At 46.9% G+C, this 23,082-nt stretch overlaps 3 protein-coding genes across 3 annotated transcripts in view; 1 reads left to right on the top strand and 2 right to left on the bottom strand.

Annotated features, from left to right (window-relative positions):
- The window catches only part of fryl (furry homolog, like), a 125,112-nt gene extending 114,044 nt beyond the window's left edge, over positions 1 to 11,068 (top strand). The window contains 3 exon segments of the mRNA XM_063201325.1: positions 3,572 to 3,682; positions 6,684 to 6,931; positions 7,755 to 11,068. Of these exon segments, the coding sequence (XP_063057395.1) occupies positions 3,572 to 3,682; positions 6,684 to 6,931; positions 7,755 to 8,235 (840 nt within the window). The 3' untranslated portion in view covers positions 8,236 to 11,068.
- A 1,461-nt stretch (positions 11,069 to 12,529) lies between these two features.
- zar1 (zygote arrest 1) lies at positions 12,530 to 13,973 on the bottom strand. The gene is made up of 4 exons (XM_063201322.1): positions 13,280 to 13,973; positions 13,088 to 13,180; positions 12,921 to 12,995; positions 12,530 to 12,824 (listed from the first exon to the last, which is right to left on the bottom strand). The coding sequence occupies exons 1-4, from the start codon at positions 13,940 to 13,942 to the stop codon at positions 12,681 to 12,683; spliced, it is 975 nt and encodes a 324-aa protein (XP_063057392.1). The 5' UTR covers positions 13,943 to 13,973; the 3' UTR covers positions 12,530 to 12,680.
- Positions 13,974 to 14,128: 155 nt separating this feature from the next.
- Positions 14,129 to 22,291, bottom strand: slc10a4 (solute carrier family 10 member 4). Its single transcript, XM_063201323.1, has 3 exons — positions 21,941 to 22,291; positions 21,279 to 21,489; positions 14,129 to 17,286 (listed from the first exon to the last, which is right to left on the bottom strand). Exons 1-3 carry the CDS (start codon positions 22,180 to 22,182, stop codon positions 16,729 to 16,731), a joined length of 1,011 nt encoding a protein of 336 aa, XP_063057393.1. The 5' UTR covers positions 22,183 to 22,291; the 3' UTR covers positions 14,129 to 16,728.
- Positions 22,292 to 23,082: the final 791 nt, after the last annotated feature.

Genomic DNA, 23,082 nt, shown 5'->3' with positions numbered 1-23,082 from the left:
CACCAGTGAATACTGTTATCGCTGTTCTCTTGCTTTTGCTCTCTCTCTCTCTCTCACCCTCTCACCCTCTCTTTCTCTCTCTTGCTCTTTCTCTGTCCCTGGACATCTGTCTTATAGGTTTCTCTCTCGCTTTCTGCTTTTCCATCTATCCCTCTCTCTCTTTCTTTCTTTTCCTCTTTCCCCTCTTTTCTTCGTTCCCCCTCACTCTGAGGTCAGTATATCATGGTGTCATGGTTGCAGTGCTGTGCAGTGTGATTTGCTCACTAATTCTTGCTCTTTTCTCCTCCCATGTTTTCTATGTGTGTGTATGTGTTTGTGTACGTACGTACGTACGTGTGTGCGTGTGTGTGTGTTTTGTTACTTTTTTGTTGTGTACGTGATCTGCTCTCCCTCCTCTTGCTTAGCAAATGGAAATATTAGCAGTAAGTGGCTTTTGTGTTTTTAGAACTCCACACCCACCCCACCCCACCACCACCACCACCCCACCCCATCCAACCCCACCCCACCACCACCACCACCCCACCCCACCTCATGCACCTTTTAACATTCATGTTGCCGAGACAACAGGCTGACGGCATTCATTCATTACGTACATCCATCAATCCACCCCCACTTAACCATGACCATCTCCTCCCTTTCTTCCCTCTCCTCCCTCCCCTCCTCCCCGCTGGCATAGCCTGTTCTCTGGCATAACCTCATCGTCCATCTTGTTGGCGCATTTGTGCGTGCATACGAGCGCCAGAGTATGTGCATGTCTTCCTTCAAGGCGTCGTCATGCACGTACCGTACGGTAACTGTAGTTCAGTGTGCACGTGGAAATGCTGTCTCTTCATCCATCTTGCGGTGCCTTCGCCTGTCTCTCTCTCTGGGCTCTTGTGCCCACTGCTGTAAGGGGCCCTATGTCTCTATTGGTTGCCTACGTATCCTGCTACAGTCTGCAGACACTGTCTAAAAGAAAACGCATGCGTGCACACACACACACACACACACACACACACACACACACACACTGTGTGCCATTTGCCTCATCCTAAAATGTTAAGATACAGTCTGTGCATATTATGAAGTACGGTAGGTGAGTATAGTATCTGGCGTGGTACATTCTTTGGAATAGAGCCAAACTTTTTTTTTCACTTTGAACCGTCAACATTTTCAGAAAGCTGGTAAAAGATTGGTTTAGTCCAGCATGAATAGTGACTGGGTATTTGGGAGTCCCTGTTTGGACTCTTCTCTTTGGGAAATGAGAGGGCTACTTCTAGGCCAAGTCCAGATAAATTGTATTATCCCCAGCAAGTGCCATTAAGCGTCAGCCAGACATTACAAAGTCATGAAATGAAAATAAACATTCATTACAAAGTAATGGAAGAAAATAGATAGAACACCATGAGATGCAACATCAGAGTACAATGCTACTATATAAGGAATACAGATGAGACCATCCACCATACCCGGCCATTACTCTACAATATTTACTGTGGTCAGTTTACTCTCACAGTTTAAGAAGGTAGGTCTGCACACTCCCAAATAAGCTCAAAAAAAAAATAAACGTAATGTTTCGATCAGACACATCTCAGTTGCTCTGACAGCCAAGGGTTGTTCAGACAGGAACAGGCTGGACACCCATGCTCCATGCAACACATTGCAGTATAATACACAATCCAACAAAGATCACAATCAGATGTGTCAATTATGGGTTCAGAGAGTTAAAAAAGCCTGCCACAAATTTGATCCAACAAGCACTCAAGACAGGTCGACCATCTGCTTATTGGAATCCCCTGTGTCGGAAGGCAATTGTGGCAGTGAAGACACCGGAACAGTATGGATGCAATGCTTTCCTTCTCTTAATCAAGTGCACAACATAGTGCACCCTATGTTGTGCACTTGATAAAAAGAAGAAAAGAATTGCATCTGTGCTGCTCCAGCGTCCTCTCTCCAGTTAAGATTTCCTGCCTGTCTCCCGTTGGTGCACCAGATGACAAAACGGAAGCATGTGGAATTAACCCTTTGCTGGCAGCCGTGGGAGGGTTTTAACTTCCTGGACCCAGAATTTACACCTCTGATCACAATGCATTAGCCCACGTTACTCGTTAAACTCTATTGACATAAAAAAGCACTTGTATGGTTCATCTGACCTCTATACGACGAGAGCCCCTCCGAGAAGCAAGGCTGACTGGACCGCAGCCATCCTAACCTGATCATCACCCCCCACCCCCACCCCTCACTCCTCACACACACTCACAACAACCATGACCTCAGTCCTCTCTATTAACTGGGCTTTTCCCTCCCTCTTCTTACCAACTCTTCCTGCACTTTTAATGATGACATGTAGGTTGACATGTATGTAGCTTTGGGAAACGGTTGGGAGGAGAAAGATGAAGTTACCAGCAGACAAGATAGGAGTCCAGTCAGTGGCCACAGGATTTTTCATGAAGTTTTTGCCCTGATGAAGACTGGTTTGTAGTTGAATATGGTAGGCATTGTCCCTTATAATAGAGGATTTTTAACCTTTTTCACTTAAATCAATTTTGGACTACCACATACAAAAGGAGCCAGCCTATTGTTTAGACTTTTGTGCTACGTTTTGAGAATAATGAAAAGTTAACTACTGCTGTCTCTGGTGTCCTTTTCTGAAGAACACATGTGTTTTATCAGAACACATGACCCAAAAAAAAGCACTTCCCCATTCCTCTTTTTAGACTTCGCATGATCTGTCAGCCACAGATAGATGGATCAGGAAGCTTGTGCACAAAAAAGACGAGTGATTGAATGATGGGTGGTGCCAAGTCAAGCCCTCCAGCCTGCATGCACATGCTCCTCCTTCTCATCCTCCTCCTCTTCCACCCCACCTCCCTCCTCCTCCTCTTCCTCCTACTCCTCCTCCTCCTCTTCCTCCTACTCCTCCTCTTCCTCCTCCTCCTCCTCCTCCTCATCTTCCCTATTTTCTTTCTCCTCTTCCACCCCCTCCCCCTTCCCCTCCTCCTCTTACTCCTCCTATCTGGTTTGCTCATCTGTTTTCGACGTGACTGTGCATCGTGCAGCATCCCCGACTACCGGCCGTACTTTATCCGAGTTGGGAGCCCAGCCAGGCTCCAGTTGGAATGTTGTCGGTGCCTGTGGTGGAGCCGGTCGTTGCAGGGGTGGCGGATGTTGTGGTTGGGTTGAGGGGACCAGTTTGGTGGATGAGGGAGGGTTGGGGTTCGTTGCTCGTGTTTTCTCTCTCACCCGTGTGGACAAATCAAACGTCCACAGAAGGTTGAACTCAACGCACCATCCACCCCCTCTCCTCCGTTAACCCCTTCACGTTCACCGCCGCTGCTAACCCAAGACATCAATCAGTTGATCAGTCAATCCATCTATTCATACATCCATCCATCCATTCATCCAGTCAAGCAGTGTATGTGTGGGCCAGCTGAATTGTACCTTGAGTGCTAACATGTGCGTGTGTGTGTATGTTTCTCTTCGTGTGTGTGTGTGTGTGTGCGTGTGCGTGTGCGTGTGCGTGTGCGTGTGTGTGTGTGTGTTTCTCTTCTCTGCCGTGTGCGTGCACGTTTGTGTCTGTGTGTGTGTGCAGGAGCTGGAGCTGTGTCGGCGGCTCTACAAGCTCCACTTCCAGCTGCTGCTGCTCTTCCAGGCCTACTGCAAGCTCATCAACCGAGTGGACACCATCAAGAGAGAGGCCGAGGTAGACACACACACACACACACACACACACACACACACACACACACACACACACACACACACACACACAGGCGTGCAAACACACACACACACAAACAGGCGTGCAAGCACACACACACACAGGCGTACACACACGGGCGTACACACACACGGGCGTGCAAACATACACACACACACACATGCTATGCAAATGTTATTATTACTATGGATGTCCCTGTTCCATTTTAAAGGATCACACACACACAAGACACACAGGGCAGGGAATTTTGGGTAGCTCTATGATTGATATATCATGTTATACAAGTATATGAGTGAGGTGAGGGAGACTGGCAGGCAAGCAGGCAGGCAGTGGGGACTACACCCATATCCTGTAATGGCTCAGAGCAGTAACGACAGCACACACTGCAGATACCTCTCTCTCTCTCACACTCTCTCTCACGCACGCACACACACACACACACACACACACACACACACACACACACACACACACACACAGCAGATTACACAAATCCTTCATGAACACACACCTCCAAAACTTAAGTAATTACATAATGTCTTATTAATAAAGCATGTTTTAAAAACGGACTAAAAGGTTGAAGAGTGACAAGAGAACAGTAAAACGTGTACTATCATCACTCATAGTCATGAGACCCTGGCAGCTGTAAGATTACTGTCACACACACACACACACACACACACACACACACACACACACACACACACACACACACACACATGTGTACGAAGGACATGTGGAAATGAAAAAAAGAGAAGATAGAAAAAGAAAGATGCGTGCATGCATGGGCTCGGCCCATTGCTTTATGTGAAAGATAATGGGCGTCTGATGCTATTGCTCGGCCCATCGCTTATGTGCAACATCAGCTTGGCCTCTCGCTCCTCAGTGAGTCCTCACAGATGAGGCTAACGATATGCTGGAGCCAAATTAGATTTGCGGTCCCTACACACGCAGTCGGATACAGCCCCATTCATCTCTCCGCCTCGCCTATCTTTGATTAGCTAGCATTTCAGAAGATGTGCGTGCGTGCATCTGGGTATGCCTGCGTGTGTGCGTTGTCTGTCTCTCTTTTACACACACACTCACACACACACATCCACACACACACACGCACTGTACACGCGCCCAGTTTGGTCTGTCTTGCATAGTTAGCAGGAGTGTAATGGGATTATGTGTTCTGAATGAAGAGCAGTCATTTCTCACTACACGTATGGGCAGGACAGGGGAGGGCCAGCTATTCCAGCTAATCGCGGATCAATGCTAACTGGGTTTCCTTTGCCTCTGTGGCCTAGCCCCATACACTCACCAGGGCATCATAGACTCAGGTGGAGAGAGAGAGAGAGATACAGAGTGAGCAGCCTGGCGTCATGAAAAGCCGTGTTATTTCACGCTAGGGCATTTCACGTTTTGGTGCAACGACTTTGCATGTTATAATTCGTGCTTCACAACACCACAGAAAAGCAGTTTTGTCCAGTGACCACTGGCATACACGAGGCAACTAACTTTCCTGCTGCGAATTTCTGTTGCCGGACACAAAAATGCCAAGCTGTGCCCTAACCAAAACCATCCCCAACCCTAACCTGTCAGTAAAGCAACATTTCTGCCGCGTTACTTTTGCCAGCAACAGCGAAACAAGCAAGGGAAGTGATGAAATAGTGCCCAGACCAAAACGACCCCTAACCCTAACCTGTCACGGGGGGTTGTAGAGCACGGATTCTTAACCTTTTTGACGTTGAGGCCCATTTGTTTCGGTGCAGAGTGGCCCGGGGCCCATCTAATATTGCCCATCCCCACACACATTATAGCCTATACGTAATGTAGGCTAATGTTAATGTATTTTATATATTTATATATAAATTATCTATATAATTATAGGCTTGTTGTTGTTGTTGTTATTGTTATTTTAAATAATTAAATCCTGTTTTAAAAAAAATAGCAGGCTATTAATGTAGTAAGCTAGGCCTGGAAAAACTGCATTAATTGACCTCACTCTTCTATATTCAATGATAAACCCAATCCACTAACAGTGCATCAGCCCAGAGCCTTTCATGCATTTGGATCCTTCTCTGACATCTGTGACAGCTCTGTTTGCGATTTGTGATGAATCTGCTGATTCAAGGCGGTTTTACTTAGTGATGTGGAGATGCGACGCGAGAACAGAAATTTATTCAGCCTTACGGCAGGGTCTCAAAAACGGAAAGCTTGTAGCCTAATATCATGAAAATTTCTTTAAATAAGTATATTTTTGGGGACACAAGGATAACGGGTTTGCTTTGTCAGTAAACAGAATCATTTTGAGTAACGTTTCAATCACTTATTTTGTAACTAAACGTGAGGAGAGAAGACGTCGGCAAATTACACTTCAACCCGGTTGGTAATTTCTCATTCTCCATTCGTGTACTGCTATGTATTGCCATCTTGTCTTTGACGTCTTCCACTAGGCCTAAAACAGCGGTGCGTGGTCATTTAAGCAGCAGAACTGCGCTACAGTAAAAAGATGCATGCTGTCTTAAGCATCTTCATAATGTAGAGCTATGCAGTTGCACGGCCCATGACGGCCCTCCAGTGCGAGGTTGAAACTTTTCCGCGGCCCTAAAGTTTCTGAGCACGGCCCATCTTTGGGCCGCGGCCCAATGGTTAAGAATCCCTGCTGTAGAGCACGAATTAACATGCAAAGTCGTCGTGAACGCACACAATGGACGGTTCAAGGCGACGTGTTATTCAGACAAAGTGGCGTGATGCCATGTTGCAGACAGAGGGAGACAGATGTGCTTAGTTCCACGTTCCAACACACTTCCCTCCCAAACACAAACTCTCACACACCCACACACACAGACAAACGCACAGATCAGTTTGAATCAGATTTGGATCACAGTATATTGGTTAGGGTTTTCTTGCTCTGCTCACTTTAGCTCTCTCTCTCTCTCTCTCTCTCTCTCTCTCTCTCTCTCTCTCTCTCTCTCTCTCTCTGTCTCTCTCTCAGGTGATCAACATGTCAGAGGAGTTAGCCCTGCTGGAGGGTTGTCTGAAGGAGGCGGAGGTGCCTGGAGAGGGCCGGGCGGAGCAGCAGCAGGAGGAGGAGGAGGAGGAAGAGGTGAAGGAGGGGGAAGACGGGGAGGTGTGCGGTGGGGAGGCCAGCCACGGCAGCCCTGAGACGGCCATCCACGCACTCATCGAGAGCCTCCGTGCACGCCACTTCAGCCAGGCCCTCCAACAGGTCAAAGCCTTCAGGTGAGGCGCACACACACACACACACACACACACACACACACACACACACACACACACACACACACACGCACGCACGCACACGCACATATGAACATACACACACTCAGAGTCTGTATGCAGGCCCTCACACAGTTACATTCACACTTAAGCACAGTTGTATGCGAGGTCCACCTTATTTCAGGAAAGTGCTTATATATAGTTAAGCCCTGGTAAAATATGAGAATTCATAGGATTTTTTCCTCTCGTGCCTAGTTTAACAGTATAGCCATATTAAGAGTAGCAATGGAAGTCTATGGAACCAAACAAAACATCATCAAATGTACTTATAAACCTCTTTAAAAGGAATGTAAAATTCACCAGAGTGCAAAACGGCTATTTAATTCTGTCCAGTGGTCACTTGTGGCTTGATGCTGCTAATGGTTCTATCCACTTCCACTGATTATGCTAAGCTACGCTATGCTAAGCTACGCTAATGAAAAACTTCGGCCATGTGGAAAAAGTCTAGAAAGGGTGTACTGATCCTTTAAAAGCGCAGGACCAGTCATGTCAACACAGCTACCGTATAAATCACTAATTGAACAGGTTGGAGTTGGGGGGCATGTTAAATCTCACACCTTTACTTTTGTCCCGGCTACTCGGCATCAGTGACCCTCAAATGTGTGATGGCTCTCCTAATGTCTGAAGGTCTCAGTAGAAAATAATAATAAATAATAATAAAAGTACTAAATATTTTTTTTTCTTCTCCCTCTTCTGTCCTCCTTCCCTCTCTCTCTTTCTCTTCCTCTTTTGCTCTCTCCCTTCTCTCCCCCTCTCTGCCCCGCAGGGCTCTGTGGCCTAACGACATCTTCGGCAGCGAGAAGGACGACGCGGTGCAGACGCTGCTGCACATCTACTTCCGCCACCAGACGCTGGGCCAGACGGGCTGCCTGGCGGTGGTGGGCCCCAGCCGGGACCTGTCGCAGGCCAGCACCCGCCTCATGGAGCTCAACCTGCAGATCCGCGAGGCGCTGCGCCAGGCCCAGACCCAGAGCTGCGCCGCTCTGCTCCTGGCTCCTACTCCACCTCCACCCGCCTCATCCCAGCAGAGCCAGCCCCAGCTCCACACCCAGGAGCCGGGCGACCCAGGGCTGATGCAAACGCAAGCACCGACGCAGACGCAGACACAGACAGAGGTGACGCAGACGGAGATCCCGATGGACGCTCCACTGATCCGGCCGCAGACGCCTCACATCCAGCCGCCGCCAGAGACTCACATCGAGGAGCCGGCGGAGACCCATGCCACCGTGCTCAGCACTGGCTTGTGAAGGGATGGACGGACGGATGGATGGATGGATGGATGGAGGGAGGGAGGGATGGACACCTGCCAGCCAGCGCTCCAGACTGGAGACAAAAATCCGCCTTGCCTCACCTCACCTCACCTCACCTCCACCTGCCCAAACCACCCAGGTCTCCTCTCCTCACCCCTTCCGCTACAACCCCACCAACCTCCCCCCTCCCCAACCTAAGCCCATTCTCTACCTTTCCACATGGTGATTGAGGAGGGGGGGTGGGGTGGATTGTGGCATGGTGTGGTGTGCGTCAGAGGATGGGAGGGTTTTGTGCGAACGAGGTATCCGGAGAGGTGTAATAATCTTCAAGGGCTAAGCTTGTGAGGAGGAGGAGGAAGAGGAGGAGGAGGAGGATGAACACAACTCGTTCATGTTAGAGAAAAATGTGTCACGCAAGTGTCACAAGTGTCATTCTTCCCATTTTTTTCTCACGCTTCTCCCTCTCCTCAGCACCCCCACCCCCAAAAAAACTAACCGACACCCACCCACCCGATACCAAAATTAGCCCACCTCGCTTCAAAGAAGGAATGCGGACGACAGGACAAAATTCTGCTGCAATAACTACTCTTGAGAACGGTGACGGACAAGATGGGTGGCGTTTCAGGAGGAGGACGATGACGACGATGATGATGTTGAACTAGAACTGCTTTTCTTGTGGCCGGAGTGTCCCGCCCTTCGTGGCTCCTCCAACGGTCCACAATGCACTGGGGCTGTCAAAACTGATCACACGCAGGTGTGTCGCTTCGCTAGAGACGCGAGCAAGAATGCCCCCCCTACCCCATCACACCACATCAATCGAACTCGTATAAAGAAAAACAAAAATTCAATATTGAGAAACGACAACAACAACAAGGTTTCAAATGCATGCTTGAAAGAGAAAGCAATGCAAGACATATTTTTGGAGAAAAGTATTTTTTATTAGAGATGACATCCTAGGATGTATATGTTAGGGGTATTTAATGTGTAATTGTTAACGCCTGAGGGAGTGGAGGCCCTCACCCTCAGGATGCTGTATAGAGAGAAATTTATCACTTTCCCGGAGGGGGGGAAATAACCCCCCCACACACCCCTTTACCCTTCTCAACATCCCCTGACCTGTTACCCCCTTCCCCCCCATCCCAGTGTTTGGGAAATACTCGAAAGCCTTTGCAGAGTCGCTCTCCATAACTGCAATGAAAAAAAGCAACTCTTAACCCTGTTACCAAACAAAAAGTAGCTGCCTTTAGAAACCATAGATTTGTGTATGCACGAGTGTGGGAGTGTGTGTGTGAGAGAGAGAGAGAGAGAGAGAGAGAGAGAGAGAGAGAGAGAGAGAGAGAGAGAGAGAGAGAGAGAGAGAGAGAGAGAGAGAGAGAGAGAGAGAGAGAGAGAGAGAGAGAGAGCGAGAGCGAGAGAGAGAGAGAGAGAGCAAGAGGGTGATATATATATTGTTACGATATATATATTGTTCGTTAGCGTTTGCACACTGACGCATGTGCTTGTGTTGGCGATACAGGTTTTGTTCCTAAAGGCATATTTACATATAAACACACACACACACACACACACACACACACACACATACACACACACACGCGTAAACACACAAAGTTAAGTGCTAAAACTGGCTGCAACTCATTATGAAAATATCAATAACTTATTTTACTCTGTATATATTTTAGAAAAAAAAGTGTATAGTGTAAAAGCAGTATTTTTTCCTTGTACATTTGTGTAATGCACTGTTAAATCAGAAATAGAGTATGAAGCTAACGCAAAAATAAATAAATACATTCGCGAGAAATGCATAAGAGACCAGATATAACAATCACTAACAAACCCTCTCCACTATCCTAATATGTTAGCAACTCAGAAAAAAAAATCCAAAAGAAAACGAATAATACAAAAAAAAAAGACTGGGCAAAGGCTGGGCTTGCCCCTCCATGCACAGGGAGAGGGGCACCAGAGAAAGGTCGGAGGGCAGAGGTCAATGCCAGGAGTGCAGAGCCGCCTCTGCAGCTTTGGCCGATGAAGATGGCCTCGTTTGAGAAGGGTCATCCCATGCCCTCCACATCAGGCAGCCTACAGTACAGTACAGTACAGTACAGCACGCCCAGCCCAGCCTTGCCACATGCATTCCTTTAACGCCACTGTGATTCTCCATACAGGCTCAGCTTTTTATGTTCCGCCAGCACAGGTATATGGCCCTTATAAGGCTGCGCTGAAGGAAACTGGGCTTCTTGTTCATCCATGATGGCTCTGTCTTAACCCCAATGCCCCTTTCCCCCACCCCCTGCCCACCCAACTACCCCGCCCGCCTAACCCCCTACTATCCCCACCCCGCCCCTGCCCAGCTCAGGGTTGCACTGATGGTGTGTGTTCTAGCCCTATGCCCTGAGGGGGAAAAAACTGTGCCCATGTTGACTCTGCTGTGCTTCTGAAAGGCACTTGGCTCGCTTGCCGAACTGCAGGACATAGCGCAATGTCTTGAGAGAGTGAGAGAAATAAGTAGATAAATAAATAAAAAGATATGTCATGGCACATTTATGAAAAAGAAAGAAATGATCACTGTATTCATTCCTCACACCCATCTCTTCTTTTGCTTGTCTGGTACACTTTTGAATGCTGTTCTTAATTATTTAATGAATATATGGATATATTATTTACCTGGAAAAGTATACTTTTTATTTAGAGGTGCATTATTCCATTTCTTCCGTTTTCTTTTTTTCTTTATAGGTTTTTTTTCCTGTTGATCTGTGTTCTCCCTTTTTTGTCATCTCACTCCTTTACCAGCCTTTCCTCATCTGGATAAATAAAAATCTGATCATATGCACTTTGTCAGTCTGCAGCTCTTTTTCTCTGCCACGCACAAAAGGTTTATCTCCACATATATTTCAGTGTCCAAAGGAGCGATGTAGCCAGAGACGATTAAGTAGACTATTCATTGAGTTTCCTCCTGGATCCATATGACGGAAAGCTCTCAACTGCAATGATGTGGCAGCCATTTCCCTTGAGAATGAATGGAGTTTGTTCATTGGGGAAGTCATGTCCATTTAGGGGACTGAAGTTGATCCCACTTCGTTAGTTTGGTAAAGACTGATCTTGTCTACCATAATGAAAATCTTTGTTCCATTAAAAATTCTTAAAATGGAAGAATTTAAACTAAGCCTCTTAATTCACCCGGACTAAACATGGCCATAGTGTTTATATCCCAGGGTGCTTATGCATTCAGTTTACCTCACTTGAGATGGATCATTGGAAACAAGATATGAAGGGCTTCAGTTTGTATATGTACAGAAGTCCCTCAATTACAGGGCATTTTTTTAAATGATTTCCAAAGTGTGCACTGACCAGACAAAATTTCAGGGTAGGTAGGCTATTAAGAGTTTCAATGTGGATAAACCATAAATTCTCTTCATCACAGCCTCCTTGACTTAGGTACCCTGAGCATGGTAGCCTACATCCCGCCGCACTGCTCCCTTTCTGGCACCATTGGGAGCTGGACCCTTGCACGGGTCAGGCATAAATGCAATGCAATGCCATTCAAGTGTGCCATGTTCATTTGTGTGCTGCACCACAATGACAATGGGAGTTGTTTCACAGTTGGGCTTTCTTTACTTGGGAGCTATGCAACTGCACTGACTACCATCCCTCCACAGTCAACCCATACCCTGTCAACTGCCAGGCCTGGTAATCTGGCATACAGGTAATTTCCTATTGGGCTGATAGTTAAAGGAGCACTCTTTACATTTTTCAGCTCAGCCCTTTCCGAGATCTGAGCCATTCTAATGGTGACAGCCTTACATTTAAAAAAAAAAAAAAACCTTCCCAACATAGGCCTACTCAAAATATTACCCCAAAAGGTAGCATTGATAGTCATCTGCTGATGTTGGATTAACCTTTTGGATGTTATTGGAAATAAAGGGGTTTTTTTATGTAAACAAACTGCCCCCATCACAATGACCAGGATCTCAGAAAAGGCTGAAAACAAAAAAAACTCAGATACTGACAAGTCCATGGTAGTGTGAGCATTACAACTGCATATCAAAATTGGCTGAAGTTATCCTGGAAGGGGGGGGGGGTGACATTTTTAGAGACTGGTGGGCCACTGACCAGACCATATAAAACTGGGATTTGTGTCCCTGTACAGCAGACCAACATTTTAATTGGGAAGTTGAGCAAGCCACTCTTCTGTAATCAAAGACATCCCACTAGGTTCCAGAATCTAGAGGACCCTGCATACACAGAAAAAAAGCTTCTGAATTTAAGTTAAGTGAATTGAAGACAAGCACCATTGCTGCTAATTCATCTTTATTTTAAGCCTTCCATGACATCCATAAACAAAAAAAAATATATAGTTACTGTTGCTCGAACAAAAACGTACACAGTAAGTGCAATCTGTACAGTCCAGTGTTGGCTACAGTGGCCAGAGTGGCTGGTGGTAGCTAAATGATGTACTTGAAACTGAACGTGCTGTCGCAGGACAGCCTCTTGCCCTTGCACCTGCCGCACAGATCCTGGCGGTGTGGACGTTTGGGATCCACGTGCCGCTCTGTAGCCGGACAAGTGCATCTGGCCTTGTGGCAGCCCTAGGTGTGCATGAACAAAAAAGGGAGATTATTATTCAAATCACAACCTGGAACACTTAGGCTAGAGCTATCTGATGTTTTGAAGTTGTGACCAACCTGACAAGTGATGTCCTCAACACGATAAGGATTGAAGGACTTCCTGCAACTTCTGCAAAACTGTTTGAAATACACCTGTTGACAAGGGCGTTGACATCAGTTAACGCTTGGACAAGTACATACAGGTAGGTTTAGGCCTAATCGACTTACAAATTTTGGAAGCCCACCTTACTGGTTCCCTGGACACACCAAACGTAGGCGCTCTCCCAGCGCATGTTGCATTCCTTGCAGTGGTAGAAGCCATACTTCTGCTCCAAGAACTGAAGGCCAGGGAAGGGGACACATCATTGATTTTGCTCTTCTACAGTGCGCTTGTTGAAAAAGGTGAAATTGCTGCCCTCAATGGGGAATTGGCTTACCTGAAATCTCACGCGTCCTTTGATTTTAGAGTCGCTTTGTGTTCCACTTTGAGTCTTGGCCCTCTCCTCGTGGGTTGCATTCGTTTGCTCTTCTTTCTCGGGACTAAGCTTCTTCTTGCCCGGCTTCCTTGTAGGCTTCTCATCGTCGCCTTCGGCTTCGGAGCCCTCGGTTTTCAGTGTTGAGTCCAGTTCATCACCAGACAGGCTAGATTTTCTTGTGCCACCCTTCATCCCAGACAGGATTGACGGCAGTCGTCTGGAATTTAGCGGCGAATATACGGCGAGGGTGCGGGGGTATCGCGGCGCGTCAACCCCCTTGCGCAAGGGAAGTGGACCTTGCTGACCTTTCCGCAAAACATTTCGGGTTCGAGTGAGCGTCCGCGGGCCCAGAGAACACTGTACGGAAACGTCGGTTTTGGGGTTCACCTGTACAGCTACTTCTTTGGTGTTTGGCCTTCTGAGTCTTGGCGTCAGGTTGGGATTGATTTGTGCCAAAATAGACTTCAGTTGCGCGCGATGCTCGTTGTCAAAATAGGTCTCCGCATCTCCGAAGGCGAAATAACTCTTGTTCCGCCAGATCTTTGGTTTCGGACATCTGTAAGAATAGGGGTTGTAAGAGGGATATAGGTACGTATCAATCGTCTCGTCTCCAAACGAAGCCATTTTCTTTTGCTTAGTCGTCTGAAGCTAAGGCAACAGCTGATTTATACGCGCCACCTTGTTAAAGTTGATTACAGTCAGGTGGCTCTCGCCTTGTACCATTGGTTACTCTCCATAATAGTTGCACGGACAAGCAAATAGATTTGTGATATACATTTATTTGTCATTGTATGTACACATATGGTAAACATTTACATAATTGCACATTTATCTGATGAAATGGAAATAGTGATTTTATTCCATGAATGATGCGATCATAAATTGTAGTCATCCGCGTGAACACAGATCCACCCTCACATATGTCTTGAGAGAAAGTAAAAGTTGGAATGAACGAACCTGTCACTAGTGATGACGGCAGGCAACTGTTATCCCAAGTGCCAGATTTTAAAGCCACAGTGTGGGCTATCCCCTTTTCGGAGGTATTTAAAAAGGCAACCTCATCAAAAGAGCGGGCAATGATTCTTGTCATGTTGCAGTAGACACAGATAACCTTACCCATGCCTTTGCTTGCCATTATTTTGAATGCCTAGACAGATGCTGACCTTCAGATTTCAACCCCAACACTTTATTTATCTCATTGTGAGATGTAACATTTATAGTTAGGCCTACTTAAAGTGTCAGTGCGGGTAAAAGATGGTCTCTGTGTGACTGCATTACAAATATTCACTCATGTACTTTAGCCTATTGTCGTGCACTAACTGTGTTGGGGTCCAAAGTGATGTGACTCACACCCTATGCCGTATACACTGCACTGTGATCATGACATCTATTAATGCAGGGATGGGGAACCTGCTATGTACTTAAGGCCCTTGAGGTTACCTTAGACATAAAAGATTAAATGTCATGTTTTGTTAAGAAATTTTAGGAATCATTTCCAATACAATTAATTTCAGGGGACCTAGTGAAGGTGGGGTCTGTTATAAAGGTGGTCGCCTTCAATATAGGCCTAAAATGCAGGGGGAAATCCTGGTTTGTGTTTTAGTACGGCCCTTGGAGGACTTCATCAAATTTGAAGTTGCCTCTAGATTGGTCACAGAGTTCCCTACCCCTACTTTAATGCCTCATGTCTTTGCCAATGTGGCATGCCTAATTGATCACATACTGCAGTGCACTACATAGGGTGTAAAGCACCTTGTTTTACTTACTGTAGGCCCGTGTTCCAGTACATAAGTCAGGCTTACATGCTGAATGAGCAAATGTTTCAGATTCAGCACGAGCCTATGATTTTCACCCATGCTGTGTTTAACAAAGATGCCTCAACCTGCTAGCTAGGAGATGTCATTGAGCACAGAAGATGGAGGAATCAGAATGAGGAATGCTCTAACCTGATTTTCTCCTTCTGCCTAAAGCAGGGGTGTCAAACATAAGGCCCGTGGGCCAGATGTGGCCAGCTAGATGGTTTTATCCGGCCCCAGAAGAGAAACACCAAGAATGAAAAAAAAAAACCTGAAGAAAGTTCCTGCAGCTGTCTAAGATTTTAGGTTTTTAATACTTGAGAACGAATTCCCCCTTTTTTTGCTTGCCTTGTACAGTCAATACTCTTGATATACCCGCTGACATCCACTTCGAGATGACTGATTAGCAATCCGATTCCAATATGAAGCAGACATTTTTTTCATATATTTTGATTTTAGATATTTTGCAATTGCATTACTGGTCTGGGCCACTTGAGATCAAATAATCCACTATGTATTAAAGTAGTACATAAAATACAAATGCATAGTGTACTAAATCAGTCTAATTGGAGTGTTTAAAATAATTGTCTGTATAACTTAGTTGCCATGTACGTAAGTTTAATACTAATTCAACCTGAGGAATGTCTGGATGTTCACTGATCCCCTCTGCGGCCCTCCATGGACATTTACAAATAGCATGGCTAAAGTCAACAACTGTACTGCAGGTTTTCACTGATGGACAAATGGATTAGGTTCATGTGGTGTTGTCCCTTATTAAGGACCATGGTGCATCAGACAGTATGCTGTAGCATCCTGGCGGCTGCATGACAGTCTCAGGGCTCTGAACAGAGTGGAAAGGTGTCCACAATGGTGGTGGTGGTGGTAAATGGCATGGCTATGGCATTGCATTGGAAATGGCAACGTTGCAAATGCAAACTTTTGGGAACTTGTAAGCTGTGTGTCTCTCTGGAGTTACACTTCCATTCCTGTGGTCAGAGGTGTCACATATCCGCTTCAGAAAGGTAAAAAAAAAAAAAAACATGCCACAGTTTCCGTCCAACACAGGAGGACTCATTGTTTGGATCACATTTGTGGCAGCAGTAGGTTTTTTTACTTTCTGAGCCCAGGATTGACACCGCTGCCTGGTCTGTCGTGCCTATAGGAGGAGAGGGTGGTGGCCATGGCATTTGAGATATCAGCGCTGCAGAGGGTTAATCGATATGTTATGGAACCCTGTCAGCCTGGTGTCATGTCTTGTGTGTCTCTTTGACGTTACGTTTCCACTGGCCTGCCCTGAAGTGTCTATTAGGAGATGGTGGTGATCATGACTGCATTGTCAATGTCAGCGTGACGGGGTTAATGGATAAGTTATGGAACCCTCTTCCTTCTGGTCTCCAGTCATGTGTCTCTGTGAAGTTACGTTTCCAATGGCCTAGGCTGTAGTGTCTATACGGGGGGTCTTGGTGGCATTGGTGGCATTTTTAATGTCAGCGCTGCAGATGACGAATGGACAAGCTATGGAACCTTCTCATCCTGGTATCATGTCTCGTGTCTCTCTCTGGACGTTACGTTTCCACCGGCCTGCCCCCCTGGCCCTGTCATGCCTGGTCGTGTCTATACGGGGGTGGGGGGCTCCCCTCCTCGGCACTCCAGCACGATGGCGTTGGGGTCGCTGACGGTGACAGCTCCGTAGGCGGTGTCGAAGGCGCCCGGGCCGGGGCCGTCATCCTCCTCCAGCGTGCCGTAGCCGATGTTGGTGTCGCCCCCGGCGCCGCTGCCCTGTCCCAGGTAGTCCTGCTTGCCCAGCGCCTGGGTGCGGTACATGCGGTAGGCCAGGATGAAGAGGCCGGCCTCGGCCGCCTGGAACAGGGCGTAGAGCAGCGGGAACATGTACATGCCGCCCATGAGCTGCGGCGGGAAGGCCAGCTTCAGGATGGCCGTGCAGAGCTGCACGTTCTGGCAGCCCGTCTCCAGGGAGACGGTGCGGCAGCAGTTGGGCGGCAGGTCGGCGAGGCGCGCCAGGCCGTAGCCCGCCGCGTAGCCGCACAGCGGCATCAGCACCGCCACCAGGTAGACGGAGGCCGGGATGGTGGCCAGCAGCTCGGGGCCCAGCATGGCGCCCGTCATGAAGAACAGCATGATCAGCGTCACCAGCAGGGACCACAGGGACAGCTGCGGGGGACACACAAAGGGGGACAGTCAGTTACCAGTCATATAGTGTAGTGGACCAATCAGTTATCAGGCTACTCTCTCACAGCGACACTGCAGGACACAAGGGGAAGCATCATGTCAATTACCATTAGCAATCAGGGTTCTAAACTAATACCAGCTAACCAGCCAAGTGCTGGTGAAATTTCAGTTTGGCTGGAAGAAAAGAACAATACTAGCCACTTTTGACTCATTAGTTGACTCATGTTTGCAACAGGACTCATGTGTGGCCAGTAATGAAAAGTTAATTTAGAGCCCTGTTAACAATCATACCGTATGTCATGTCAGGAGCGTACCTATGTTCCCCAGGTCCTATGTTCCCCTGTCTTTGTATGGGAGTGGGGAACATAGGACCCTTTTTCTAAAAAAAGGGTTCTATGTTCCCCGCATTGTATTTTGAAGCAGTGGGGAACATAGAATCCTTTTTTGAAAAAAGGGTCCTATGTTCCCCTGTAGAGGGGAACATAGGACCCGGGGAACATAGGACCTGGGGAACATAGGAATGACCCAGTCATGTCAAGTGCCAAACTAAAAGCCTCAATCTATTCTGCCACAGCAACAGCTGCAGGACACAAATGGGGGACAATCAGTTATGAATGATATACTGTAGTATCAATACTGTTGGCTACTCTTTCACAGTGATAGCAGCAGGACACAAATGAGGCTACTGGAAATTGTCCTGTGAATTACCAATCATATAGTATCAATTTACTTTGTCACAGCAGCCGGCAGGACACAAGGTAAAAGGTATAAAACTAGAGATGCACCGGATCCTGATTTTTAGGATCCTGCCGGATACTGGATCCACTGCTTAAGATCCTGCCGGATCCGGATCTGGAACCGGATACCGGATCCTACAAAAGGGTTGAAACATATAGTCTACTCGCACACGTGGGCCCTTTTTATTACGTTGGCCCAAACTATTTTTTAGACTCATCTGCTTATTGCCACACTGCCTGCAACGGCCGTTTCCAAAGGGCTTTCACTCCATGCAGTGATTGGGGTTGTGAAAGACTGGCTGAAAAGCCTAGGCTAGAGATGCACCAGACCCTGATTTTTAGGTAACATGCCGGATACCGGATCCACTGCTTAAGATCCTGCCGGACCCGGATCCTGTGGAAAAACCCTATTATCCTGCCAGATCTGGAACCGGAACCGGATCTGGTGCATCTCTATATAAAACACATGAGGCTGGTGAGAGGTGTCATGTTAATAACCAATCATGTATAAAAAATATATATATATTAATCTACTCTCCCAGCGACAGCTGTAGGGTACAAGGTGCAACACAACACATTAGGCTACTGGTAAATTCCAATCATATAGTATCTATTTAATCTCTCACTGCCAGCCGCAGGACAGAGGGTACAAGGTACAACGCATGAGGATGCAAGATGTCATGTCAATTACCAATCATAGTGCATTTAATCAGTGTAGGTCCGGCCGGGACTAAGTAATCTGAAAGCAACCCCACCCTTCACCCCCCGGGCCATCGCCAACTGACCCCTTCCGACTTCCCTGCATAATAATAGTTCAAGAGCACACACAGGGGAATGCATGAGGCTGCAGAAATATACAGTACCATGTCAATTACCATCATTTGTTACCAATCAATTGTCCACTGATAATCATACTATATATAATAGTATCAATCTACTGTCCCACAGCGATAGCTGCAAGACGTGCCATAGAAATCAATCGGCTTGGAATCACCCCAACCCCTTGTCCATTGAAATGCCATAAAGTTAGCCCTTATAAAGACAAAACATTAGCTTTTTGATAACCAAATACTGTTTCATGAAACATTGAGTAGGTTCATCAAAAACTCAACATGCACACATGAAAAAAAATGGTGATGGTCTCAATTTAGCTCTGAGACGTGTCTCTAGCCCAGGGATGGGGAACGTATGTCTCGAGGGGCGTTTGTGGCACTTGAGGCCGTTTTATCCGGCCCCCGATATAGTTTTAATGTTATACAGCTTCACATGAAATGTGATATATTTTGTAAAGGAATCTTAGAAAATACATTTGCAATACAATTAAGTTATATTCAGGGGACCTAGAGAAGGTGGAATCTGTTTTAAATGCGGCTGCCTTCAATATAGGCCTAAAGTGCAGGGGGAAACCCTGGTTTGTGTTCATAGTACGGCCCTCGGAGGAATTTTACGGTCCTTGGATGAATTTAAAGTGGCCCCTCGAATGAAAAATGTTTGGCCTGACAAGCCAGATCCTCTCTACTACCCCCATTAGTAGCTGATGAGTGGACATAGTAGAGAGGGCCTGGCTTGTCAGGCTAATGTGTCTCTGGGATTGAAGTCCAATCATACTGTATGTTTGTCTGCATTTCCCATAGGACCACGCGGACCGATTCTAGTATTGCATGTGAAATTATGGACATTTTCATACGGTCATGCCCCCTTTCTTTCAGAAGAAAAAGAGAGTTTCAGACCCCATTGTGCTGCACTGTCTCATCCACTTGGCGGCTGTGTGATTTCTCACGGCTGGCACAGAGAGAGAGAGAGAGAGAGAGAGAGAGAGAGAGCTACTCAAAAGAGATCCCATAATATAGCCATCCAGGACAAGACCTCGGGTGAGCCATGATGGATGTGTTCTTTTTTTTCCTTTTTTTCCCCTTTTTCTTTCTTTTTTTTCTTTGTAAATAGTGTCTCTAAACCACTGCGCTCCTCAAAGGGCATCCCTGGGGAGGGTTGTGGGCAGAGTGGCACGTGGTGGTCTGTGGGAGCCTCGTGTGGCATTGTGTGGCGGAGAGAAAAGCGCAAGCAGGCACAAGCCACCAACCAGCAAGCAAGCAAAGAAGCAAGCAAGCATGCGCCTTGAAGGCATTCACCCACTCCACTTGATGCGTGCCACCCCTTATCTCTCCCCCCACCAGGATGCATTATGTTGCCACTCACCTCCCAGCCTCCGCCTGGTATTTCAAGTGCTTGGCCTTTGACTGTTCCTAGATCAGCTATTCTGATCGAGAGCTACCCTACTACACTGGCATTGAGAAGAAGACTATTTTTATGAAGACACTTTTTTATGTAATTCAGAGCATGGCCTTAGCTGTTCCTAGATCAGCTTCTCTGATAGACAGCTACCTTGAGAAAACTGTACTCCTGATGTCACTGTGCCCTAAGGGCTCTGTGTGTGTGTCCAGGCTGGAGACGCAGACAGTGGAGATGATATCTTCTGCCCAGTCTACAGGCACGGGATAGGAATGAGTACAAGCATGTACGACAGACAGAAACTGCTGCAACTCACAGTTTTCTGGTATAATCACATAGGATTATCACAGAAACATGCATGTGTGTGTAGATATTTCCTCAAAGGAAGTCTTTTTTGTAGTTTATTTCCAGAATTGATGCTGCCCATTCACAAATGTTATATTTTTCTTAAATATCTATGAACAGCATCAATTTCTGTTCCAAGTAATTATGACAGAGAATATGTTTGGAAAGTGTGATTTTCTCAGTGTCGTGGGTCAGACCAGTAGATATGATTTTATTACTTTGTCAATATTCCTGAAATCATCAAAATGTATGAATAGGCAGCATATAGTGCCTGTATTGAAAATGAATGTCTAAAATTATATTACTACTACCTTAACATTGGGTATCTTTAAACGTTTTTGCAATGTACGTCGCAAGGTTAAGGGACTATTGCATATGAATGCGGCTGCTTTCTGAGATTCACACACGCAGAAATACAGTACACTGTGGAGGTTTTTGTGTTTGTTACCAGTTCAGTCTCAAAATGTTAAGACCAATGTGTGCTTACACTCGTAGCAGGTAGACGGTTAATCTCATTTTGCGTATTGGGTATTGCGCATGAGGTTACCATCGGTGATTATGGCCACCTTTGCGCCTTGATCTAAAAATGAATCGTTTGCACCTCGTATCATACGCACACACTGAGAGCAAGACACCAAGGGGGGCAGAGACGTCTGCGCTCACCTTCAGGACTATGTCAGCAACGCGGGTATTGCGGTATCGCAGCCAGACCCCGAGACATATGGGGATGAGGGTGCTGCACAGGGTGATGATGATCGCCCCGAACGGCAGGAGGTTCACCACGGGCGTGTTGATCCACGCGCGGCTGTACATCCACAGGCAGAGGGGCATGAGGACCAGGGCGAGGATGGTCGAAGAGATGGTCATGACGATGCTGAAAGTCACATTAGTCATTGTCACGGTACCGGCTAAAGCACAAACGGTGCGTCATACTGTATGTGGATGTTGCCTAATTGAGCAATATGTTACTTTTTACGCACGGAGTTTCTAGCTAATTTTCTAGCTAATTCTCCACACTTCAAAAGATTTACTGCACGATAGGCATAGTATAATATTGGCAGTCACTGTGTGCCATTCAATTTGTTTTCTCGGAATGGTACCAAGATCAACCTTTCTAATGGGGAAATGCGTGCTCCCATACACAAAAACATTCCCAAAACACTAGGGCAAAACAAACCTATCCAACATTTCAATCTGAAACAATTTTGCCTTTTCTTTTCAGTAACCGTAAATGTTTTTGGTTTTGTTTTTATTATTACAAAACTGTATTAAGTCAAATATGGGCACTGGGTTTTAAAACGGATCTGCCACCAAGCGATGTTTACCTCAAGTTCATTTCTCCGTTGACCAACAGTGACATGATGTTGGAGAGGTTCCCTCCGGGGCAGCATCCACACAGCAGGACGGCGATGGCCTCCACGTCGTTCAGAGAGAACGCCAGTGCCAGCAGAAATGCCACCAGTGGCATGATCACAAACTGGCACACAAGGGCGAGCAGCACCCCTATGGGTCTCCGGATGTGCTCCCCAATTTGGCTTACCTCCACTGTGCACCCCAGCCCCAGCATAGTGAAACACAGGATAATCCCCACGAACACGTTGATCCCATGACTGAGGGGCGAGTCCCAAAACGCGACCACCAGGTGAGCTGGCGCAGGTGGTGTTTGTGAGGGTGCCACTTGCGCCGCTAGTAAACCGGCAGCTACAGCTGCCTCTGTGGCTCTAAGACCCGACATCGGATCCCCAGTCACGCGTAACAGGGTTGTGACAATGTGGTCGGAGAGGGACGCTTTCTCGGGGACCCCGGTGCCATTGAAGGGCCATTCTTGTGTCGAATTTAGGATGTGGAGAAAGTCGGCAGGTGATCCTGCAGCGCTCTCCAGTGAAGTTGCGTTCTCCATGGCGCCTCCGGGGACTGATGCTCTCCACGGTCCGGGGACTCTCGGTGTCCGTGCGCGTCGCACCGATGCTTCAGGAAAGGTCCTTGTGTGGAGACACGGTCCCCTAGCGGTACATCGTCACTGCCTACTGTCACCAGTGACGGAGGTGCATTACAGTTAGTGCTGATGAGAGTGCGGTGGCGCCACCGGTGCCTTTTGCGCATCAAGGCACGGGGGCCTGTGAGAACTCTTCACAAGCACGAATGTGCTCGGCTTTTGGAGCTATGCCCATATCAAATCATGAAAATTATAATCTTGCTTGAGAGAATTGGATTATTTTCCCTTGGTGTAAAGTTAGCTTGGTTGAAACTACCATTACGCAGTTCTTGCTGATACTATTTCGTTCCACATACGTGTACTATTAGGTTTGCTTGGCAGCTAAAACATTATTTTGCTACTGTATATTTTTCAATTATTACTATAAAAGATATTCCATGTATGCTTTAGGGTTTAAAGGTTTGAGTCATGTCAGCGTTGTGCTGCGCAGCGAAAGGTCAATGCATGCGCTGTGCCTTAGATTAGAAAATG

Source organism: Engraulis encrasicolus, chromosome 6 (assembly GCF_034702125.1).
Source record: "Engraulis encrasicolus isolate BLACKSEA-1 chromosome 6, IST_EnEncr_1.0, whole genome shotgun sequence".
NCBI classification, from domain to species: domain Eukaryota; kingdom Metazoa; phylum Chordata; class Actinopteri; order Clupeiformes; family Engraulidae; genus Engraulis; species Engraulis encrasicolus.
The sequence above is the reverse complement of the archived record's forward strand: the minus strand, read 5'-3'. Positions and strand labels throughout refer to the sequence as shown.